This window comes from Bos indicus, chromosome 7 (genome assembly GCF_029378745.1).
Source record: "Bos indicus isolate NIAB-ARS_2022 breed Sahiwal x Tharparkar chromosome 7, NIAB-ARS_B.indTharparkar_mat_pri_1.0, whole genome shotgun sequence".
NCBI lineage: Eukaryota > Metazoa > Chordata > Mammalia > Artiodactyla > Bovidae > Bos > Bos indicus.
This window is the reverse complement of record NC_091766.1, coordinates 37,862,044-37,882,205: the sequence shown is the minus strand read 5'-3', so window position 1 is coordinate 37,882,205 and position 20,162 is coordinate 37,862,044. Positions and strand designations below refer to the sequence as shown.

Genomic DNA, 20,162 nt, shown 5'->3' with positions numbered 1-20,162 from the left:
TATGTGATTATTTAGAAACAAGAAGCTTGTATATTAGAAATCCACATTTAGGTTTGGCAACACCGGGGCCTCCTTCTCCCAATCTGTTGCAGCCAGTGCTGCCTTTTGGAAGAGCAAATGCAGATCCACATGGCCCCTGTACCCACTGCACTCATGTTCCTTCCCTCCCGTCCACCTGAGCATTCTCCACCTGGCCATGGTTGGCAAGGGCCAGTGCACCTGTCCACAGCTGGAGTCAAGTCCTCCTTGCCCCCACCTCAGCCAAGTACACGAACCTCATTGAGTCTCAGTCTTCCTCTCTGTAAAATTGGAACATTAATGAAACACAACTCAGAAGCTTACTGTATTAAGTGATATAAAACAAGTCCACAAAACAAGGCCTGCTCAGTGGTCAATAGCAGTCAGCTGAGGGCCTCCCCAGGGTGGAGGTGGGACCGGGGAAGTGAAGGAGGGAAAGCTGGATATCGTTTCCCCGCCTTCTGAACAGCAGCCTTTTCTGCAGGGGCTGAAACCTCCCCAAGTTTCTCAAGGTTTCTCACACTCCCCTTGGCCCAGCTCTGTAAGAGACCAGTGTCTTCCCCTCTGCCACACACAGGAGAGCCATGGGTGACAGTTAATATCTGTTCAACCCACATCTCTAAGCTCCAGCTGGTTCTGCCAGGCCTGTGAGGGGCTGGGTGCTGGGAGGCACTGAGGAGCAGAAGATGAGTGGCCCTTGTGCTCTGGTCTATCGGGGGGCAGACACCAGGTCATCTCACAAAGACCTGTGTCACAGCAAACGCAAGCCTCTGAAGGAAACGGATTCACAGATGGGAGAAGACCAAGTCCATGACCTGAACTGGGGGCTTAGAGCAGCACTTCTCAAGAGCATGGATCAGAATCACCTGCAAGGCTTGCTAAATAGTGACCGCTGCACTCTGCCTCTGAGGTGGCGCTAGTGGTAAAGAACCTGCCTGCCAATGCAGGATATGTAAGAGATGTGAGTTCGATCCCTGGGTCAGGAAGATCTGGAGGAGGGCATGGCAACTCCAGCATTCTTGCATGGAGAATCCCATGGACAGAGGAGCCTGATGGGCTACAGTCCATGGGGTCGCAAAGAGTCAGACAGGACTGAAGTGACTTAGCACAAACAAATGAATACCTGGCTTGGCTTGAGAACTGGCATTTCTAACAAGTTCCTGGATGAGCTGGTCAGGAACCTCATTTTGAGAACTACCAACTCAGAGGCAGTTCACAGAAGAGGTGATGTTTGAGCAAGAGTTAATGAGCCTGGTGGAGAAGGGTATCTCTGGGAGTGGAAGTGGCATGTGCAGAGGCTCTGGGGCAAAGGGAACATGAGGTACTGGAGGAAGAGAATAAAGACCACTGCAGCTGACCCCTAAAGGGGAAAAGATGGTGAGTCTTGATGTTAGGAGAGTGGAGAGCCATCAGGTGCTTCAAGGTCTGGGGAGGTAATCAGATGGGCTTTCTAGCAAGTTCTCTGGCTGCTGTGTAGGAAACAGACCTTGCTCAATTAAGAGTGAATGGAAGGAGATCTATCTGGATGCAAACACGGTTGTCCAGGTGACAAATGAGGCAGCTGGGAAGATGAGGGAATATGGATTTCAGAGGTATTTAGAAGGAAGACTCAGTGGTGTTTGGTGGTTGATAGGCTCAGGAGGGCCTTCCCTGGTGGCTCAGATGGTAAAGAATATGCCTGCAGTGCAGGAGATCCAGGTTTGATCCCTGGGTAGGGAAGATCCCCTGAAGGAGGGCATGGCAACCCACTCCAGTTTTCTTGTCTGGAGAGCTCCATGGATAGAGGGGCCCGGCAGGCTACAGTCCATGTGTCACAAAGAGTCAGACATGACTGAGCAACTAACACACACAAACACACAGGCTCTGAAGAGGTGGGCATGGAGCCCGGCTTCCTGTTGCTGTATAATAAACTACCCCAAATCCAGTGACTTAAAACCACAATAATCACTTATTTTGCTCACAGATCTGCAATTTGGGTGGCACTTGATAGGGATGGTCCATCTCTACTCCAAAGCCCTGTCAACTGGAGTGGCTCACAGGTGGGACTGGGGCTGTCTGCTCACTCTAGCGGGGCAGTCTTCGCTGGCTCTCAGATGGAACCTCAGCTGGGGTGTCAACCGGGATAGCTCTCTGTGGCCTCTCCACGTGACCACTTGGCTTCCTCGTGGCACAATGGCTGGGTTCCCAGGATGAGTGTCCCAAGAGATGAGAGGCAGAAGCTGCCGGTTTCTTAAGGCACCAGCCTGAAACCTGGCACAGCTTCACCACCACTGTAATCTGTTAGCGTCCCAGGGTCCATGTCCAAGGCACTGTTTTAGGCACTGAAGAACACAGGTGTGAACAAAATTTCTCTTTGCCTTGGAAGTTCCCAGGACTGAGCCCTTGGACCTCAGCTCTGCTCTGTCAACGCTTGCCATTTCATGATCCCATTCAGTCATGGGCATGAATGTCACATGTACAGAACACCTGTGGCCTGGCATGAAATCCTGAAGAGCGCATCCAACTGCCTGCTCACAGCTCCACCTGGATATCTTACATGCACCTGTCTCACACCTATGGCATTCAAAGCTGAATTCCTGGCTTTCCCCTGTCCCCCAAACTTCTCCTCCCATAATCTTCATCCTTCCACATGCTCAGCCAAAAATCCTGGATTGGTCCTGACTCGTCTCTTTCTAACCCATCAGCACATTCCATATTCAGCTCTACCTACAAAATATCCAGGATCCAGCCACTTCTCTCCATCTCCATTGCCACACCCTAGTCCAAATGGACTGTCATCTTCCCTGTACTATGGCAATGGTATGTATACTGGCCCCAGCTTCCACCGTGGCCCAAGAACAATCTACTGTCTACACAGTTCAGTTCAGTTCAGTCACTCAGTTGTGTCCGACTCTGCGACACCATGGACTATAGCACACCAGGCCTCCCTGACCATCACCGGAGTTTACTCAAACTCATGTCCATTGAGTCAGTGATGCCATCCAACCACCTCATCCTCTATCATCCCCTTCTTCTCCTGCCTTCAATTTTTCCCAGCATCAGGTTCTTTTCCAATGAGTCAGTTCTTCGCATCAGGTGGCCAAAGTATTGGAGTTTCAGTTTCAGCATCAGTCCTTCCAATGAATATTCAGGACTGATTTCCTTTAGGATTGACTGGTTGGATCTCTCTGCTGTCCAAGGGACTCTCAAGAGTCTTCTCCAACTCCACAGTTCAAAAGTATCAATTCTTCGGCGCTCAGCTTTCTTTATAGTCCAACTCTCACATCCATACATGACTACTGGAAATACCATAGCTTTGACTAGATGGACCTTTGTTGGCAATGTCTCTGCTTTTTAATATGCTGTCTAGGTTGGTCATAGCTTTTCTTCCAAGGAGCAAGCGTCTTTTAATTTCATGGCTGCAGTCACCATCTGCAGTGATTTTGGAGCCCAGAAAAATAAAGTCTCTCACTGTTTCACTGTTTCCCCATCTATTTGCCATGAAGTGATGGGACCAGATGCCATGATCTTAGTTTTATGAATGTTGAATTTTAAGCCAGCTTCTTCACTCTCCTCTTTTACTTTCATCAAGAGGCTCTTTAGTTCTTCTTCGCTTTCTGCCATAAGGGTGGTGTCATCTGCATACCTGGGGTTATTGATATTTCTCCCAGCTTCCCTGATAGTTCAGTTGGTAAAGAATCCACCTGCAATACAGGAGACCCTGGTTCAAGTCCTGGGTTGGGAAGATCCGCTGGAGAAGGGATAGGCTACCCACTCCAGTATTCCTGGGCTTCCCCTGTGGTTCAGCTGGTAAAGAATCTGCCTGCAATGCAGGAGACCTGAGTTCGATCCCTGGGTTGGGAAGATCCCCTGGAGAAGGAAAAGACTGCCCACTTCAGTATTCTGGCCTGGAGATGTCCATGGGGTTGCAAAGAGTCAGACATGACTGAGCGACTGTCTACACAGCGAACCTTAAAAAGGAAAGTGAAATTACATCACTCCTGTGCTCACAGTCCAAAGGTCTGTAAGGCCCCACCAGCTCTCAGCACCCCCTCCCCATGACTCTCCACCCCTACAGCCACACTGGCTGCCTTGCAGGTCTTCAAACATGCCAGACCCACACCTGCCCTAGGACTTTACACTGGCTGCTTTCTCAATTCCTACCTCAAGCCAGTCCTTCCCTGCCCAATGCATATAACTGGTCAAGCGCTCATCCCCCACTGCAGCACTCCCATGCTCTTTATCTTCTTTGCTTTCTCTCCAAGCACTTCCACCTCCTGACACACCCTATATTTTACTTATTTATTTTACTCATCATCTGCCTTCTGGTGCTAGAACATCAGGTCCCCAGGGCCTCTTTTACTCACGACTCTGTTCTGCAGTTCCTAGGGCAGGGCCTGGCTCATGGCAAGTACTCAGAAGTCAGAGCAACAAGGGAGAACTAACACTAGACTTAGCGAGGTAAGTGTCACTGATTTTGACAAAAGTAACACAGTCTAACTAAGCGACTTCACTTTCACTTTTCACTTTCATGCATTGGAGAAGGAAATGGCAACCCACTCCAGTGTTCTTGCCTGGAGAATCCCAGGGACGGGGGAGCCTGGTGGGCTGCCGTCTATGGGGTCACACAGAGTCGGACACGACTGAAGTGACTTAGCAGCAGCAGCAGCAGCAACAACACAGTCTAAGGGATCTCATTTGGTCACTAGTCATTTGTTAATTATCTGCCTTCTCCTTCTTGAATGGTAAGCTCTAGGAGAGCAAGAACTTCATGTGTCTTGTTTTCTGCTGAGTCTCCAGTACCTAGAACAGTACCTCACACACAGTAGACACTCAGGAAAGACCGGCTGAAAAGACTAGATGCCAAGAACCAGTTACTTTCCCTCTCTGGGTATTGGGTCTTTCATCTGTAAAGTGGGAATGTAAATGCCTGCTTTAAAGGATTGACCTCAGGACTTAGTGATATAACAGATATAGTGCCTGGCACACAGGTGTTCAATCAGTATTACCCACCTCCCCCGCCTGATCTTAGGCCCCCCATCCTGCCTGCCTGCCTTCCTCCCCATCCTGAGGCCTGGACAGCAGGAATGTTGCTAAATGTCCAGTCACATAGTTAGGCCCCACATGCAGAGTTATAAAAGCACATCTGGATTTTTATAGAAACCCAAACGGAAACTAGGATCCTGGGACTCTCTTACGAGAACCCCTGCTGCTCCAGTTGGGATTTTTCTCCCATCCCCTTACCCACACTCTCCCAGGCTTCCCTCTCCAGAAGCTTCTTAGTACATTCTTAAGAAGGGGAGAGAAAAGAGGAATAGCGGAGCCTATTTTCCAGGTGAGAAAGAGAACAGAAACAAAGAGAGGGCCCTGAGAACTCTCAGGTTTAGGGTCTGGCCAGAAAGAAACCCAGGGGTCTGGACTCTGCCATCCTATGCCCTAAAGGAAGGCCAGCCATGTGACATGGGGTAAAGAGTCCAGCGTGCTGGGAAGTGGTGACCCAGTAACCATGCCACCTTCTTCTGGAGACAGCCCATATGCAGATAGAGAAGGAAAGATGTAGCAAATGTTAACTGGCGAACCTAGGTGAGGATATCTGGGTATTCATTGTGCTAATATTATGACTTTTCTAAAGGTTTTGTTCATTGTATTATGTTTGGGTTCCCTGGTGGCTCAGACAGTAAAGCGTCTGCCTGCAGTGCAGGAGACCTGGGTTTGATCCCTGGTTCGGGAAGATCCCCCTGTGAAGGAAATGGCAACCCACTCCAGTGTTCTTGCCTAGGAAACCCCATGGACAGAGGAGCCTGACAGGCTACAGTCCATGGGGTCACAAAGAGTTGGACATGACTGAGCAACTTCACATTATGTTTGGAACTTTTTTCTAGGCTTGAGGTTTTTAAAAATAAAAAAAATTGGAGGCAAAAACCTTTTGCAGGGCAGAGGGCCTAGTGGCTCACTCAATAACTATTCTTCCCTTTTCATACTTTGATTCAAGGAAGTCATAAGCCCAGAGAGATCGCCAAACTTTTCTAACGTCCCTGCAGTTAGGTGTAGCCAATGACAAGTAGGCAGGAATTGTTGACTTCCAGGAAAATTCCTTAAGAAAAAGAAAACTGGCAGGTGTTCTTTTTACCCTACTTCCCTTTCTCCTGCTTTCTGCATGGACATGATGGATGGAGCTGCAGCAGCCATCTTAGGCCATGAAGTAGCCTTGAAAGCGGAATCCAGGTACTAAGAATAATTGAATAGGAAGATAGGATTCTGGGTCTCTGATGATTATGAAGTCATCACACCAACTATGGACTGCCTACTGCATGACCTCTTTAAGTGAAAGAATAAATACCTGCTTTGCTAAGCTTCTGATGAGCAGCCAAATGAACTTCCTACCTGATTCAGAATTTAATCCATTTTCTATTCCCTCTACACCCTAGATTTTTCCACCTGCTGGATCCCCTGCTGGGAAAGTTCACCATTACATTGTAAGGTCCTTCTCATTTTTCAAAACCCAGCTTTAATGTCACTTTCTCCTGGAGGTTTTCCCTGGATGCTTCCTCTCTCCTGGACTCACGATGCCTCCTGCTGTTGTTCAGTCACTTAGTCGTGTCTGACTCTTTGTGACCTCATGGACTGCAGCACGCCAGGCTTCCCTGTCCTTCACTATCTCCTGGAGTTTGCTCAAACACATGTCCACTGAGTCGGTGATACCATCCAACCATCTCATCCTCAGTCATTCCCTTCTCCTGCCTTCAGTCTTTCCCAGCATCAGGGTCTTTTCCAATGAGTCTTTTCCTGATGCTCCTGTTAAACTCCTCCACAGCCCACTTGCTGCCTATCTGAGGATTCTTTATTACTTGTTGTTTTGGCTTCTCTTTAACATTCGTCCACTTGTCCTCTAATCCCCTTGGTTTCCCTGCCACCGCACTCTCCAGCTTCTCCTCCTCTCTGTGCTGCTTCTTCTCAGCCTTTCCCTGGGCTCCTCTGCCCCTGGCCACTCAGGAAGTTTGCAGTGACTCAGCATTCTGCTCCGACCCTCCATTCTTTTCACTCTCCCTGTTCCTCTGGGCAGCTGCATCCTCCCCATGACTCCAGCCACCACCTCCATGCAAATAACTCCAAATCCAACAGTGTCCTGGGCTGGCTTGGATCAGCTTGTGAGAACAAAGTTTTAGGAATTTTGTGAGACAGACATTAAAGCCATTATTAAAAATTAAATAAACTTATGGTTATATAAATGTTAAAAACAAAGATAATAAGCACTTAAAACATAACTTCCTAATTATTTTACTATTATCTATGCTTTTCAGATTATTTTATATCTATTTTACCTGAATGGTGGAAATGCTGTATAAGGGAGTGCTTCCACATGTCTCTTCCCAACTCTCTGCTCAGAGACATCACAGTGACAGCTTGAAACAAACCAGAGGGGTAGAATTTACACCACGGGTATGGGCAAACTCTATAAGGTGCTTCTCTGCTTGGAAAGCCATGTATTAAAGACTTCCCAGTATACCGTGGCCCAAATAAATACCTGAAGTCAGCATGGAGTAGCTTCCTGAGTTCCAGGCTCAGATAACTCTTGGCTGCACACCTTGTCCAGCTAGTCTATCAGGCACAGCACATTCAGTGTGCCCTAAACAAGCTCACCCTCCAAGGCTGCCCCAACCCCTCAATGCCTATTTCCATTTTTTGCAGCAGCATCACTCACCCCATTGTCCAAGCCAGAAACCTGGGGATCTTCCTGGATTCATTCCACTTTCTTTTCCCCAACATCCAATAAGTTACATCTGAAATGATGCTCAGGTCTCCCCTCCAGTCCTGTTCCAGACTCACTGAGGCTTTCCTGGTCCAGGCTTTATCATTCTTCCTGTGGATTCTGCCTCAGGTCCCTCATTGCTCTTGCTGCATCTAGCAATGTCCCCCTCCAACCCACCTCCATCTGGACCCCATAAAATGCAGATCTCATTTAGTTTCTCTAGGGCTTAAAATCCTTCAGTGACGTACCAATTCCTACAATAGGAAGATGACACCCTTCATATGGTCTTCTTTGTCTCTTCTTCCTCTCTCCTTCCTACTGCTTGGTCCTTCCTCATCTGACATTCAGGGAATCTTAGTCAAGAGTCACAAACATCATTTCTTGGCTTATTAACCATACTAAGTGAAGTAAGTCAAAAAGAGAAAGACAAATACTATATGATATCACTTAAAATATAACACAAATGAACTTATCTATGAAAGTGAAAGTCACTCAGTTATGTCTGACTCTTTGTGACCCCATGGACTTTACAGTCCATGGAATTCTCCAGGCCAGAATACTGGAGTGGGTAGCCTTTCCCTTTTCCAAGGATCTTCCCAACCCAGGGATCAAACCCATGTCTCTTACATCTCCTGCATTGGCAGGCAGATTCTTTACCAGCTGAGCCACACAGGAAGCCCAAGAATACTGGAGTGGGTAGCCTATCCCTTCTCTAGTGTATCTTCCTGACCCAGGAATCGAACCAGGGTCTCCTGCATTGCAGGTGGATTCTTTACCAACTGAGGTATTAGAGAAGCCAATAAATAAAGTCACAGTCATAGAGAACAGACTTGTGGTTTCCAAGGGGGCAGGGAGTGAGGGGGGGGGGATGGATTGGGAGTTTGGGATTAGCAGATGCAAACTATTACATATATATAATGGATAAACAATAATGTCCTACTGTATAGAACAGGGAACTATATTCAATATCTTGTGATTAAACCATAGTGGAAAAGAATATGAAAAAAGAATATATATATATGTATAACTGATCACTTTGCTCTACAGTAGAAGTTAACACATTGTAAATCAACCATATTTCAACAAAATAATTCTTAAAAAATCAGTTAGCTGCACACATTACAGTTTAGTACTTTGGCTTCTCTCACCTCACACCATGTCTTATACTCCTGTATCAATGCACATGGGTCTAACCCATCCTTTCTAATGACAGCATTGCACTGAGTGGATGAACCATAATTAACTAGCCAGTCCTCTACAGACAGACATTTAGATTATTTTCAGTTTTGTGCTACAATAAACTATGCTGCAGCGAAGAGCCTTGCACACATGTCTTTGTGTGCTTGTGAGAGTAGAGATCCAAAGGATGAATTCCTGGAAGGGGAACTAACTGTTGGCTCTAAAGGAGCATGCATTTATGTCTTTGGTAAACATTGCCAAATTGTCTTCCAAAAAGCATGTGCCAGTTTGCAGCTCTATCAGCAATCTGTGAACAATTTTTTCCAGGCCCTGCATAGTCTGGCTCCTGGCTGCCCTCTCACCTCATCATCTGACACTTACACCCTACATTTCCAACCATGGTGCCTTTGCGGATGCTATGTCCACAACCCAAAATGTCCTTCCTCCTTTGTTTGCTAGATGAAATTCCACAAGGCCCAGCTCAGATGTCACCTCCTCTGTACAGCTTTACCTGACTCTGTTGAGCTGTCAGAGACCCCTTCCTCTGGTATTCCACAGCTTCCTGGGCATAATTCAGTCATATACCAACTAAGGACCTATGTGTGACTGGCATTCTAGGGTCATTTTGACAATCCAGACCATAATCACAGAAAAAAGGATCATGTCCACCTCCTTCTCCTTCCCTGTTGCTTCTTCCGCTACGTTGTGTTTTATCTGTTCCCAAGCACAGTCCTGCCTCAGGGCCTTTGCACATACAGTTCCCTCTCTATGGATCTTGCCCTCAAGCATCCTGATCTTGGTGCTTCTCTGGGATCTCTGCTTCCATTCACCTCCTCATAGAGGCCTTCCCTGACCACCAGATCTCAAGCACCCCTACTCTAGTAACTCTTGTCCATCTCCATTTTATCATCTCCATGACTCTAATCACAAGCTGAAATAACCTTTGGCTTAAGCATTGATGTTTATTTTCTGTCCTGTGTCCCATCTCTGCACACACACAAATTCACCACTGCAAACTCCCCAAAAAGGAGGGGTCTAGTTTTCCTTTGGTGCTGTCTCCAGCCTCAAATCTGCCTGGTACCTAAGAGCTCAGTAAACGTTCGCTGAATGAACCATCCATATTTTATAGAAGAGGAAATTGACATTCAGAAAGGAGAGCTGAGTAGCCCAAGGTCCCACAGTTAATAAAGACCTCCAAACCCATCTGAACACTAAAACCAACTGCAGTATTTCTCCCGTACTCTAAGCACGCCGCATTGTGTCTCCCACCAGACTAGGTTCCTGGGGCACAGGACTTGAGTCCGATGACGCTCCGGGGTCCCCAGCGGCGTGTCCCGGGCCCGCCCCGTGAGGCTAGCTGGCTCCGCGGAGATGTCACCCTCCCCGCCTCCTGTCAGTCAGGCCGAGGGGGTGGCGCGGCCGCCAGGGGGTGGCGCTGAGCTCAGAGCTGCCGCAGCGCCCCAGCCGGAGCAGGAGCGCGCGAGACAGCAGGGCGCTAGAAGCGAGAGGCGGCTGGCGAAGCACTCCAGGCCCGGACACTACTGCACCTAGGCTCAGGGCTCGTGCCTCGTCTGCTGCAGACCAGCCTGAACGCCTGGACACGGCCCGATCCCTCATCGGCCCGAGCCCACCCAGGCCCAGCCCAGCCGAGCCTGTGCGTCCACCTGCCGCAGCCTCTGCCGCAGCCGCCACTCCATCCCCAACCCGGGCCCCGCATCTAGGTGAGGCGGCCGCGCTCCTGGCGCCCCGGGCTTAGCCGAAGGGGAAATGTCTGGCAATGGAGTGGAGGGGGGACGGGATGGGATGGGGAAGGGGCCGGAGAACGTAAACAGAACGCCGCGGGGTGCGTGTCCGTGTGCGACCCGGGGTATGTGTCTCTCTTGCTTCGTGTCTGCAGCTGCCTGGATGGCCGTGTGGCCGTGCGCCCGCGCCCGTATGCCCCGTGGTGTGTCCGCGTGTCTGTGCGCGCTCGAATGTCTGAGGGTCCTGTGTGTGCACGTGAGCGTGTCCAAGGAGTATGTTTGTTTGCGTGGCCGTGTGTCTGTCGCGTGTGTACAGGCAGGCCCCCGGGCTTCGCGCCATGCCCAGCACTCCGATTCCGCGGGGCTGCAGGTTGCAGGGCCCCGGATAACCGAGGCGGGGGGCCCCTCCTGCGTTCACGGGCTTCAAGGACGCTAGGACTCGCCGCGGCCCTGTGGCCTGGCGCTGGGGAAGGGAGTAAGGTGGGAGGAGGTTCCGGGCCAGAAGGGCGCCTTCGGTCTCAGGGGGAGGGAATGGGACACCTGCGGTCTCTTCACAAGGGCTGGGGTGAGGATGTGGGCGAGCGCACCGGTGCCCGTGTGTTCGTCCTCCCCAGGCCGCCAGGATGGACGTGTTCATGAAGGGCCTGTCCATGGCCAAGGAGGGCGTCGTGGCCGCCGCGGAGAAAACCAAGCAGGGGGTCACCGAGGCCGCGGAGAAGACCAAGGAGGGTGTCCTCTACGTCGGTGGGCGAGGGGCGGGGCTTCCGGGGCTGCGAGGTTTGGGTGTCTTCCGAGAGGACAGAGCCGAGGTCCTCAGAGGGAGGAAGTGGGGGGTCTGGGCCGGAGAATATGAGTCAGCAGATGGGGCCGGGTTAGCAGGGTCACTGAGGACATAGCCAGCCTGGGTCAGTGATGACACGGACGGTAGGGGGGAATGGAGGAAGGGTTGATGAGCGTGGAGTTCAGCTGAAAGTCCAGAGAAGCAAGGCAGGGATCAAAGAAGATAGCCTTCTTCTGCTTCTTCTTCCCTTAGTTATCTGGTGTTGAACCCTTACTGTCTGCCAAGTACAGTGTGAAATACATCTGCAACATCTATTACTTCACTTAATGCTCCCTGCCCATCCACCGACCAGGGAAACTCCGGCTTCCCAGCGCTTTGATTATGTTGCTCAAGGTCACAGCTGATAAGACCTGAAGCTGAAGTTTTAGCCAAGCTTTATGGATTCCAAAGTGCCCCCCTCCCCTTACCACTCTCCTTCTTGTATTGTTGGGGCTCCCTCCCAGCCCTGCTCTCCACCTCTGAAAGCTCTCCTCTCAGTGGTTCCACCATTGGCATCTCTCCTAGGGGTCCACCGTCCTTGCAACTAACAGCTGTCATCAGGAGAAAGGCCAAGTGGTTAAAATATCTCACTCTAAGGTGGGGGGGGGGGGGGAGAGCGATGCTTCAGGGTCATTTGCATAAAGGGAGGCAAGAAACTCTGCATTCAGTCTGCTGATTCAGGGCTTACTTTTGTGTGATAGAATTATCTTCTATTCAGGCTGCAGAGGATTGGTTAACCTGCCCAGGGCTGTGGCAGATTTGGAATGGTGGTAATTGGAAAAATACTTTTTGATCACCTACTCTGTGCTGGTAGGTGCCGGCTCTGCTGATGGTGAGGTCAAGTATTCCAGTCTCGGGCTTTGACATCCAGTGGCTGGGGTGGGGAGCCACTTTGGTAATCAAAGAGGGTAGCATTTGAGCTGAGCCCAGAGAATAAGGAGCGTTGGGGAGGGAGGTGCAGAAAAGGCAGGTGCCAAGGGCCCTGGGATGGGGCGAAAGATACTGGGTTTGAGAGCAGAGGGCAGAAAGCAAGGATAAGAAATGAGATCAGAAATAGCCAGTTCATGAGGGGCCCTTGCAGGCAAAGCATTAGACTGACTGCCATGGCAGACTGTGAGCCAGGGACCGACATGATCTGGCTTCAGTATAGAGAAATCCCCTAGGACTCTGGGAACAGAACAAATTACAGGGAGGCCCGCTGGGAGGTAACATAGCCATGAGATGAGGGTGGTTAGAGCTAGGGCAGAGGTGATGGAGACTGGGAGAAGGCTTGAGCTCACACCTTCTGGACCCTAGCTCTGGCCTCCCTCTTCCCTCAGCCCTTTCACTCCTGTGGACCCCTGACATCCCTGATGCTGTCTCCCTGCTAACAGACTCAACAACCACCTCCTTTTCCCCCAGGTTGGCACCTCCTGCTCCTCTCCCTGAGCAGGAACTCCTGATGGTCCCCGGCTCCTATTCATCAAAGACTCAGCTCCCTGTAGCCTAGCATTCAACCTGCCTCATGGTTCCATCTCAGTCTCCATCACTCTGAGCACACAGACCGTATCAACGTGCCCCATGCAGACCCTGAAATCACACCTCTCTAGGCCTCGCCTACATGCTTCCTGTCCCTAAAACACCCTCCTCAGTCCCCTTTCTGTGTATCCACTGCTCCCCATTTGTCAAGACCTGGGAAACAACGCCCCCCCAATCCTGCAACCCCCCGGAGGCCCAGACTTCCTCTCCCCACTACTTTGAGGCCCAAGGCACCAACTTTCTTCTTCTCTGTCCCTCATCTGACAGTGAGCCATCAGCCTAGGACTTGAATCAGAGAAGGTGCCAACAAGTGTTTATGCGAGGAATAAATGGAAGTGCTTGCACAACCCTCCATCCCCAGTCCCCAGCCACAGGTGTCTGGATGTGGCTGGCCTTAGCCCTGAGAAGCCCGTCTGCCTGCACCCTCCTCTCGCCAGCCTCAGCTGGCCCACACTCCCGTTTATGGCTCTATCTGCTGCTGTCTGGGTTGCCAGATCCTCAGGATTGGAGACATCCCTCTCTCCCGAAGGTTTCCACCCCCACCTCAGGACAGGCTCTCTTGCCTTTCCCAGTTACTACCCTCCTGGAAAGACCCAGCCAATGCCGTAGCTGTCAGTCACCATCTTCACGTCACCCTTAGACCCATCCTGCATCTAAGACACTCGCTACTTTGGCCAAAAGGAGAGATTTGCACCCTATTTAAAAGAGTCTTAAGAAATGGAGCAGGGGATGTGGGGATGTGAGTGTACTGGGGCAGGATGTGGGCAGTTGTGCACCAGGGGCACCTTTCCAAAGACAGAATCTTTTCGCCCCACCCCAAGGTCCACCCCCACCCCCACCTGCTCCCATCCAGGGCAGAGGATTAAATGAACTGGCAGGCAGAGTGCTTTCCCAGTGCTCGATCGTCGGCAACATCCAAGGGAGGGTGGGTGGGTCAGGGCATGGGACCGGGACAGACAGTGGGGAGAACTGGACGTCCAGATGATGCAGGCATGGAAGGGGGCACTTGTGGGATTTGGGGGCCCAAGAAGGCAGGGAGGGACCAGGATGCCCATGCTGCCTGGGCCCCTCTGCCCACTCTGTAACCACTGTGCTTGCTGGTTTCTGTTCCCTCAGCCCTTAAGTGTGCTCCGTTTTGTCCCCACAGGAAGCAAAACCCGAGAAGGGGTGGTGCAAGGAGTGGCCTCAGGTACTAGCCCAGCCCTGCCCACTTGTTCCCTTACCTTGGCCTAGGGTCTGCAGACATCCAGAGAGTGAGGGCAGAGGGCGGCGGGAGAGGGCACCCCCAGAGCTTTCTGCGGGGTGTAGTGCTCTGTGGGAAGTCAGGCCCTGGGACACTATGGAGGAGGAGGGCATCTATGTCTGCTTGACCTTTGCCCCCAACCCTCTCCCTGACACAGTGGCTGAGAAAACCAAGGAGCAGGCATCACACCTGGGAGGAGCCGTGTTCTCTGGGGCTGGGAACATTGCAGCAGCCACAGGTCTGGTGAAGAAGGAGGAGTTCCCCACTGATCTGAAGGTGAGCTATCCTTCCAACACACACACACACACACACACATACCAGCTACACCCATAAATCTGCCGCCAGGCTCCCTGCTCCCCCAGCCAGCCTGGGGCACAAGCCACCTCGCCTAACATTCTGCACGGCCCAGATAGACACAGCTCGGCATGAGTCTGCATGTGGCTTTGTGCGGGCATGGCACTCCCCGTGACTGTGACCCAAATCTGGATTGGGTACATGTATCCTGCTCGTGAGTGTGATCTGGCCTGCTTTTGGCCTCATCTGCATATGTCACTGATTGTTCCCTCACGTCTTTTCAGTCAACAAGTATTCATGCCAGGGAGGGATCGTTCTAGGGGTTACCACAGCAAATAGGTTCCTACATTCACGGAGCTGACTCTGTAGTGGGAAAAGATACAGTAAACAGCTAACCAGTGCACAAGATGATTTCAGACAGGGATATGTGCTATGAAGAAAACAAGAGCGATGGGATAGAGAGTCAAGGGGTGAGGGGGCTACTTTAGTTGGGAGGGCTTCTCTGAGAAGGTGACATTAGAGCTGACACCCAAGTGATGAGGCACACCGTGTGGGAAGTCTATTTCAGGCAGGAGGAACAGCACGTGCAAAGGCCCTGAGGCAGGCGTGAGCAGAAGTGGGCCATGGGGAGGGATGAACTGTGTCTCACACATTTGTGCAGACATGTTACCCCAGGCAAGTGGTGGCAGCAACCCATGTGTGCACAAAGTCAGATACCTTCCTTAGGACATGCTGCAGGGTAAGGGCTGTGAGCTCTGGAGCCCCACAGAGCTGGATCTGAATCTCAGCTCCATTACTTCTTGACTGTCTGGCCCTGGGCAGGTCCTGTCACGTCTCTGAGCCTGATTCTTTGCCTCTAAGACAGGAGATGAATACAAGAGGACTTTTGTGTAGATTAGAGATAATGTAGCTTAGAGGTGTTTAAAAACGTAAGTGTGCATCAGATCGGTCTGAGGTAGGGCTAGAATGTACATTTCTAAAAGGTATCTGGGTGATGTTGATGCTGCAGGTCCAGGGATCACATCTTGAGAACCACTGACGTAAAGAGCCTGGATGACATACAGTGAATGCTCAGTAAGAGATGATGGCCCACGATCACAGGATCAGCCTGTGTGTGCCCCCAGGGGCTTGTGTCACAGGTGTGCTAGGATGTTGAACTCTGTGGATCTATACACCATCTGCACAGTTGCCTCCTGTGCGGTGCTCCATGTTTTCCACGTACAAATGCTGAATCTGCCTCCATGGGGGTGGGGCTTCCTTCCGTGTGATCTCGGTGTGAGCGGATCCATCCACTGGGCTGGGGGAGGAGACCACACAGCACCCTCCACTCTAGACATTCTGCTCAGTTGGTTCCTTCCCTCTGCTCAGAAGTTCTGGTTCAAGTCCTGTCTCTGCATTTTACCAGCTGTGTGACTTCCCATTTCTTATCCTTGTTTCCAGTGATCACTCCCATTCATTGATCTCTTGTGTGGGCAGGTGCTGTTCTAAATATTGTACATGGAGTCACTCAATGAATCTTCATAATGTCCCTGTAAAAAAAGGTATCACAATTAGCACATCTTATAGGTAAAAGAACTGAGGCTCAGAGAGGTGAAGTGACCTACTCAAGATCCCAAATCCTGCCTGCCCCCAAGAAGGTAGTTGGGAGGTGCTAAGCTCAGGTTCATGTCACTGTAGTCCCTTGATGCCAACATGGGACGAGGCCCAGTACTGAGAGCTAGGGCGCAGAGAAAGCAGAGCTGTCAGCTTGAGGCTTGGTGAGGGGGCTTTTGCACACAATCATTTTTCTCAGGCTGCCTTCCTCTTACCAGCACTTGTTGACATTTCAAACCTCCTTTCTCAAGAGAACTCAAGATCATAGACTTACAATCTAAAGCCAGGTGTTTGGGGCCACTGGCCCCATGGAGAAGTCATGCAAGCTAAGAGTGTGAGTTTCTGTCTCTACCTCTCAATCTGCCCACATACAGTATCGTGGAAGCCTCCCCACACGCATACAAAGCAAAGACACCATCCCGCTTCCCATCCGAGGCAGCTGAGATCAGAGGTGAAGCAACTGACCTGATGCCAAAGAGGTGTGAATAGCAAGGCTGGGGTGGTTTTTAAGTGAACTTCTTACTGAAGTATATTATGCAGAAAACATTCATGCAGAAAACACACAGATCCATGGAATTTTCACAAACTCAACTCTCCCCAGGTAATCAAGCACCCAGATCAAGACATAAAACAGAAGACATAGCTCATTAGAAGCCCCCATTACCCTCCCTCCCACCCTACTCCCAGGGCTAAGACTAGGGTGAGGGAAGTGGAGTGCCTGGGGCACAAAATTTAAGGGGGCACTTATTCCAGGGTCTCGTTTATCCCTGGCACCTGACTCTCCTCACCTTTATCCTGTCCCCCTCCACAGTTAATTGCTTCTATCACCACAAATTATCTGGGTGTCTTTCAGCTTTATGTAAACGTTATCCTAAAGCACATGTTCTTTTGTACCCGGGTTCTTTCACTCATCACTCAGAAGGGGAGTCAAGCACGCCTTGGTGTGCACTGGGTTTTCCCATCCTAGACGTGCGGTACCCTCTGTGTGACAGGACCACAGTGCACACATTATTCTCCTGCTGTTGGACATTTGTTTCCAAACAATGTACAGAGCTGGGATTCTTCACATTCTGTTTCTTTCCTGGGTTCTGGTCATAGCCGGGTGACTTTGGGCAAGCTAACATTTCCCCACCTCCTGGGCTGTGGTGGACTCCCTGTAACTAGGGGAAGTGAGCTAAGCCAGGAGTGTAAACTCATGTGGTCACAGGGCCCACCTAGACAGGTAATGTGAAGGAGCTGAAGCTGCCTGGACGGAGCTGGAGCAACTAGGCCAAGGTGCCAGCCCTCATGGGTCCCAAGATTCTTACCTCTGCCCAGTAGGGAGGGACTGTGGTTACATGTGCAACTGGGGGACGTGGTGGGGCCCCTTGCCTACAGAGCATGAACCTCAGGTTACTGTGTGTGCCCACGTGTGCAATCAGCTCAGTCTCGTGTTTGTGCACATATATGTGCTCGCTCGCAGGGGACTGGCCATATGTCTGGCAGCCCCCTATTTGCATATATGCTGGCCTGCACAGGTCTGGGCAGCAGATGCTATGGGGAGGGGAGAGTCTTAGCTCACACATCCAAGCAACACCATGAGCTGTTGCTTCCAGCTTATCTTAAAATAGCAACAGCTGAAGAAACCAGGCCACACAGGGCCCTGGGGGAGGGATGGGTGGAAAGTGGCAGGGGAATGGCTCAGAGCCCCTGCTCAGCTCTGTCCCTGAGCCTCCATCTCCCTCCAGCCCAGAGGAGCCTCCAGGGTTATCTTGGGGTCCTCCTAAGCACCCCCCACCTACAGAGCTGACACAAAGAGGGACAAATGGATGATTATGTGTGCTATCTCCCCATCCCATCCAGTCCCATCAAGGGAAGCACAGGAGGCTGTCAGCTGCTGGGAGAGGGGTATGGGTACCTGCAACCCCTGGACATCCCCAGCTTCAAGCCATGATTGGAGGGATTTCACTGCTCCATCCCATTTCCAAGGCACTCCAAATAAACAATTAAAAATTCTGGTTGCACTGCCAACAAAGCCCAGCCTTCCCCAGATCAGCCAAAAACTTCCCAGGGTAGGAATCTGGGGGGCATGCGCAGCTGGCCTCAAAGGCCCTGTCTCTTCTCTTCCTGCAGCCAGAGGAAGTGGCCCAGGAAGCTGCCGAGGAGCCGCTGATCGAGCCCCTGATGGAGCCTGAAGGAGAGAGTTATGAGGAACAGCCCCAGGTGAGGGGTGGGGCTTTGGGCGTCCCCGGCTGGGGTGGGAGGTTCCTGGGAGGATAAGTTTGGGACAGTGAGTTTTCAAGCTCCCAGACCCCAGACCCCAGAGATGCAGCAGGGAGGGAGGGCAGATGGAGCCTGTCGCTGGGTCTCAGGCACCCCTGCCCAGGAACATCCCAGCCGTCCCCAAATTCTAGGTCTCTCCCCTGCCCAGGGGGAGGGGCGTTCACTATTCCTCCTGGTGGGCGAAGGGTCTCGGGGCGCGGCCTGGCCACTTGGTCTCCAACCCCTTCCTCTTTTGCTCTTCTCCACTCTACCCCCATCCCTCTGATGCAGGAGGAGTATCAGGAGTATGAGCCAGAGGCGTAAGGGCCCAGGACGGCCCCCCACCAGCAGCACAATCCCTTCCCGGTCCCCTGCCCCGCCCCCCAGAGCCAGGGCTGTCCTTCTACCCCTTCCCCTCAAAACACGAGATCTTCCTTCGCTCCGAGGTGCCCCCTCGGAGCCCGTGTTTGAGTCTCTCTGTCTGTCCTTCCCGCCCGCGTCCAACCCTGGGGCGTGGACAGGGCTGGGGCTGCGGCCAAGGCTGGGAACCTCGCAGCACGTATGTTGCCCCTTCCGCGCCCCATCCGGTCTGGTATCTGCGCGGTTGTAGCATGTTCTATGTGTTTTTAAACGAACAGGAAAGCGACGGCTCCCCTCCACCCCCCGATAGAGGCTCTCTGAAGGGCCTCCGGGCACCCCTGCCAAAGCCCTCCAGCGCACTCCCACATCGATCCCAAGAACCTTTTTTTTCTTTTAAACCAAAACCAGGAGCCAGGCTGTGCCATGACCCCTCCCCTAGCCGACCCGGTCCGAGCGCGGGCGTCGTGTATCGTGATTGTAGCATGGAGAGTCCCCCACCCTCGTGTGAGCGTGTTCCGGGAGGGCGGGTCCGGCCGCCCCCCTCTTTGCGTGTCCATGAATAAAGCCAATCTGTCTGTAGCAGGCGCCGCACGGGCAGGGCAGGGCAGGGCTGGGCTGGGCGCTGGATGGGGGCCGACAGACTTCCAGGTTACAGCCTGCCTCACTCCACTCTTTGGGGCCCGGCACACCCAGACCACGTGTAAGACTGACCACCTCGGGCCTCAGCTCCTACCCTCCCGCATGGACGACCTGGATGGACGCGGCACCCCCCACGCCTCGCTCCCAGGCTGGGACATGCAGCTGGCAGGGAGGCGGCCTCGGGCGCCACCTACTGGACCATAAAGCACCTACTGGGGGTGCTGGGCGGAAGGAAGCCCAGTACAGCCGAGGCGCAGGGCCCACAGGCTCACACCTCAAGGCACAGGCAGCGCAGGAGCATCGATGGCTACGCGCCGCGGACTTGTGTGCACTTATGCTGGTCCTTGCGCGCCAACTCGAGTGTACCCACCGGACAGGCACGCACCTGCACTCACGCGCGCAGCACGCTGGCCGACTAGTGCAGAACCGGGCGCGCGCTCAGAGTTGCACGCGCACCGCGAAGCTCTGGGAAAACAGCAGCGTGATCACTGGAAGAAGCTGCTGACCCTAAACTCCCCGCCCCCACACACCCCAAGAACACTGACATGCACATACCCCTGCGCACACCGGCCCGCTGCAGAAAAACTCATCCTGGAGGAGAGGAAATGGACAGTTGTCCCCCCAAAAAAGGCAGAGTTCGGGCAACCAGTGCTCCACCCTTCCCAGAAAAGCCTCGGAAAGTTTGCGACCTCGGCTGAGGTGAGCTAGGGTCTGCAGAAATCTGGGAAGCCGGCCCGGAACCTTGCGCAGATCGGTATCTGCACTGCTGCTGCTGCTACTGCTAAG

General features: G+C 52.1%; 1 protein-coding gene across 1 annotated transcript; it reads left to right on the top strand.

Moving 5' to 3' along the window:
- The first annotated feature begins 10,358 nt into the window (after positions 1-10,358).
- SNCB (synuclein beta) lies at positions 10,359-19,316 on the top strand. Its single transcript, XM_019964685.2, has 6 exons — positions 10,359-10,647; positions 11,283-11,412; positions 14,154-14,195; positions 14,407-14,525; positions 18,249-18,338; positions 18,669-19,316. The coding sequence occupies exons 2-6, from the start codon at positions 11,292-11,294 to the stop codon at positions 18,699-18,701; spliced, it is 405 nt and encodes a 134-aa protein (XP_019820244.1). The 5' UTR covers positions 10,359-10,647; positions 11,283-11,291; the 3' UTR covers positions 18,702-19,316.
- Positions 19,317-20,162: the final 846 nt, after the last annotated feature.

Coding starts and splice junctions, on each gene's coding strand:
- SNCB (XM_019964685.2), top strand. CDS start 11,292: ATGGACGTGTTCATGAAGGGCCTGTCCATGGCCAAGGAGGGCGTCGTG. Junction 11,413..14,153: donor GGAGGGTGTCCTCTACGTCG/GTGGGCGAGGGG, acceptor TTGTCCCCACAG/GAAGCAAAACCCGAGAAGGG. Junction 18,339..18,668: donor GTTATGAGGAACAGCCCCAG/GTGAGGGGTGGG, acceptor CCTCTGATGCAG/GAGGAGTATCAGGAGTATGA.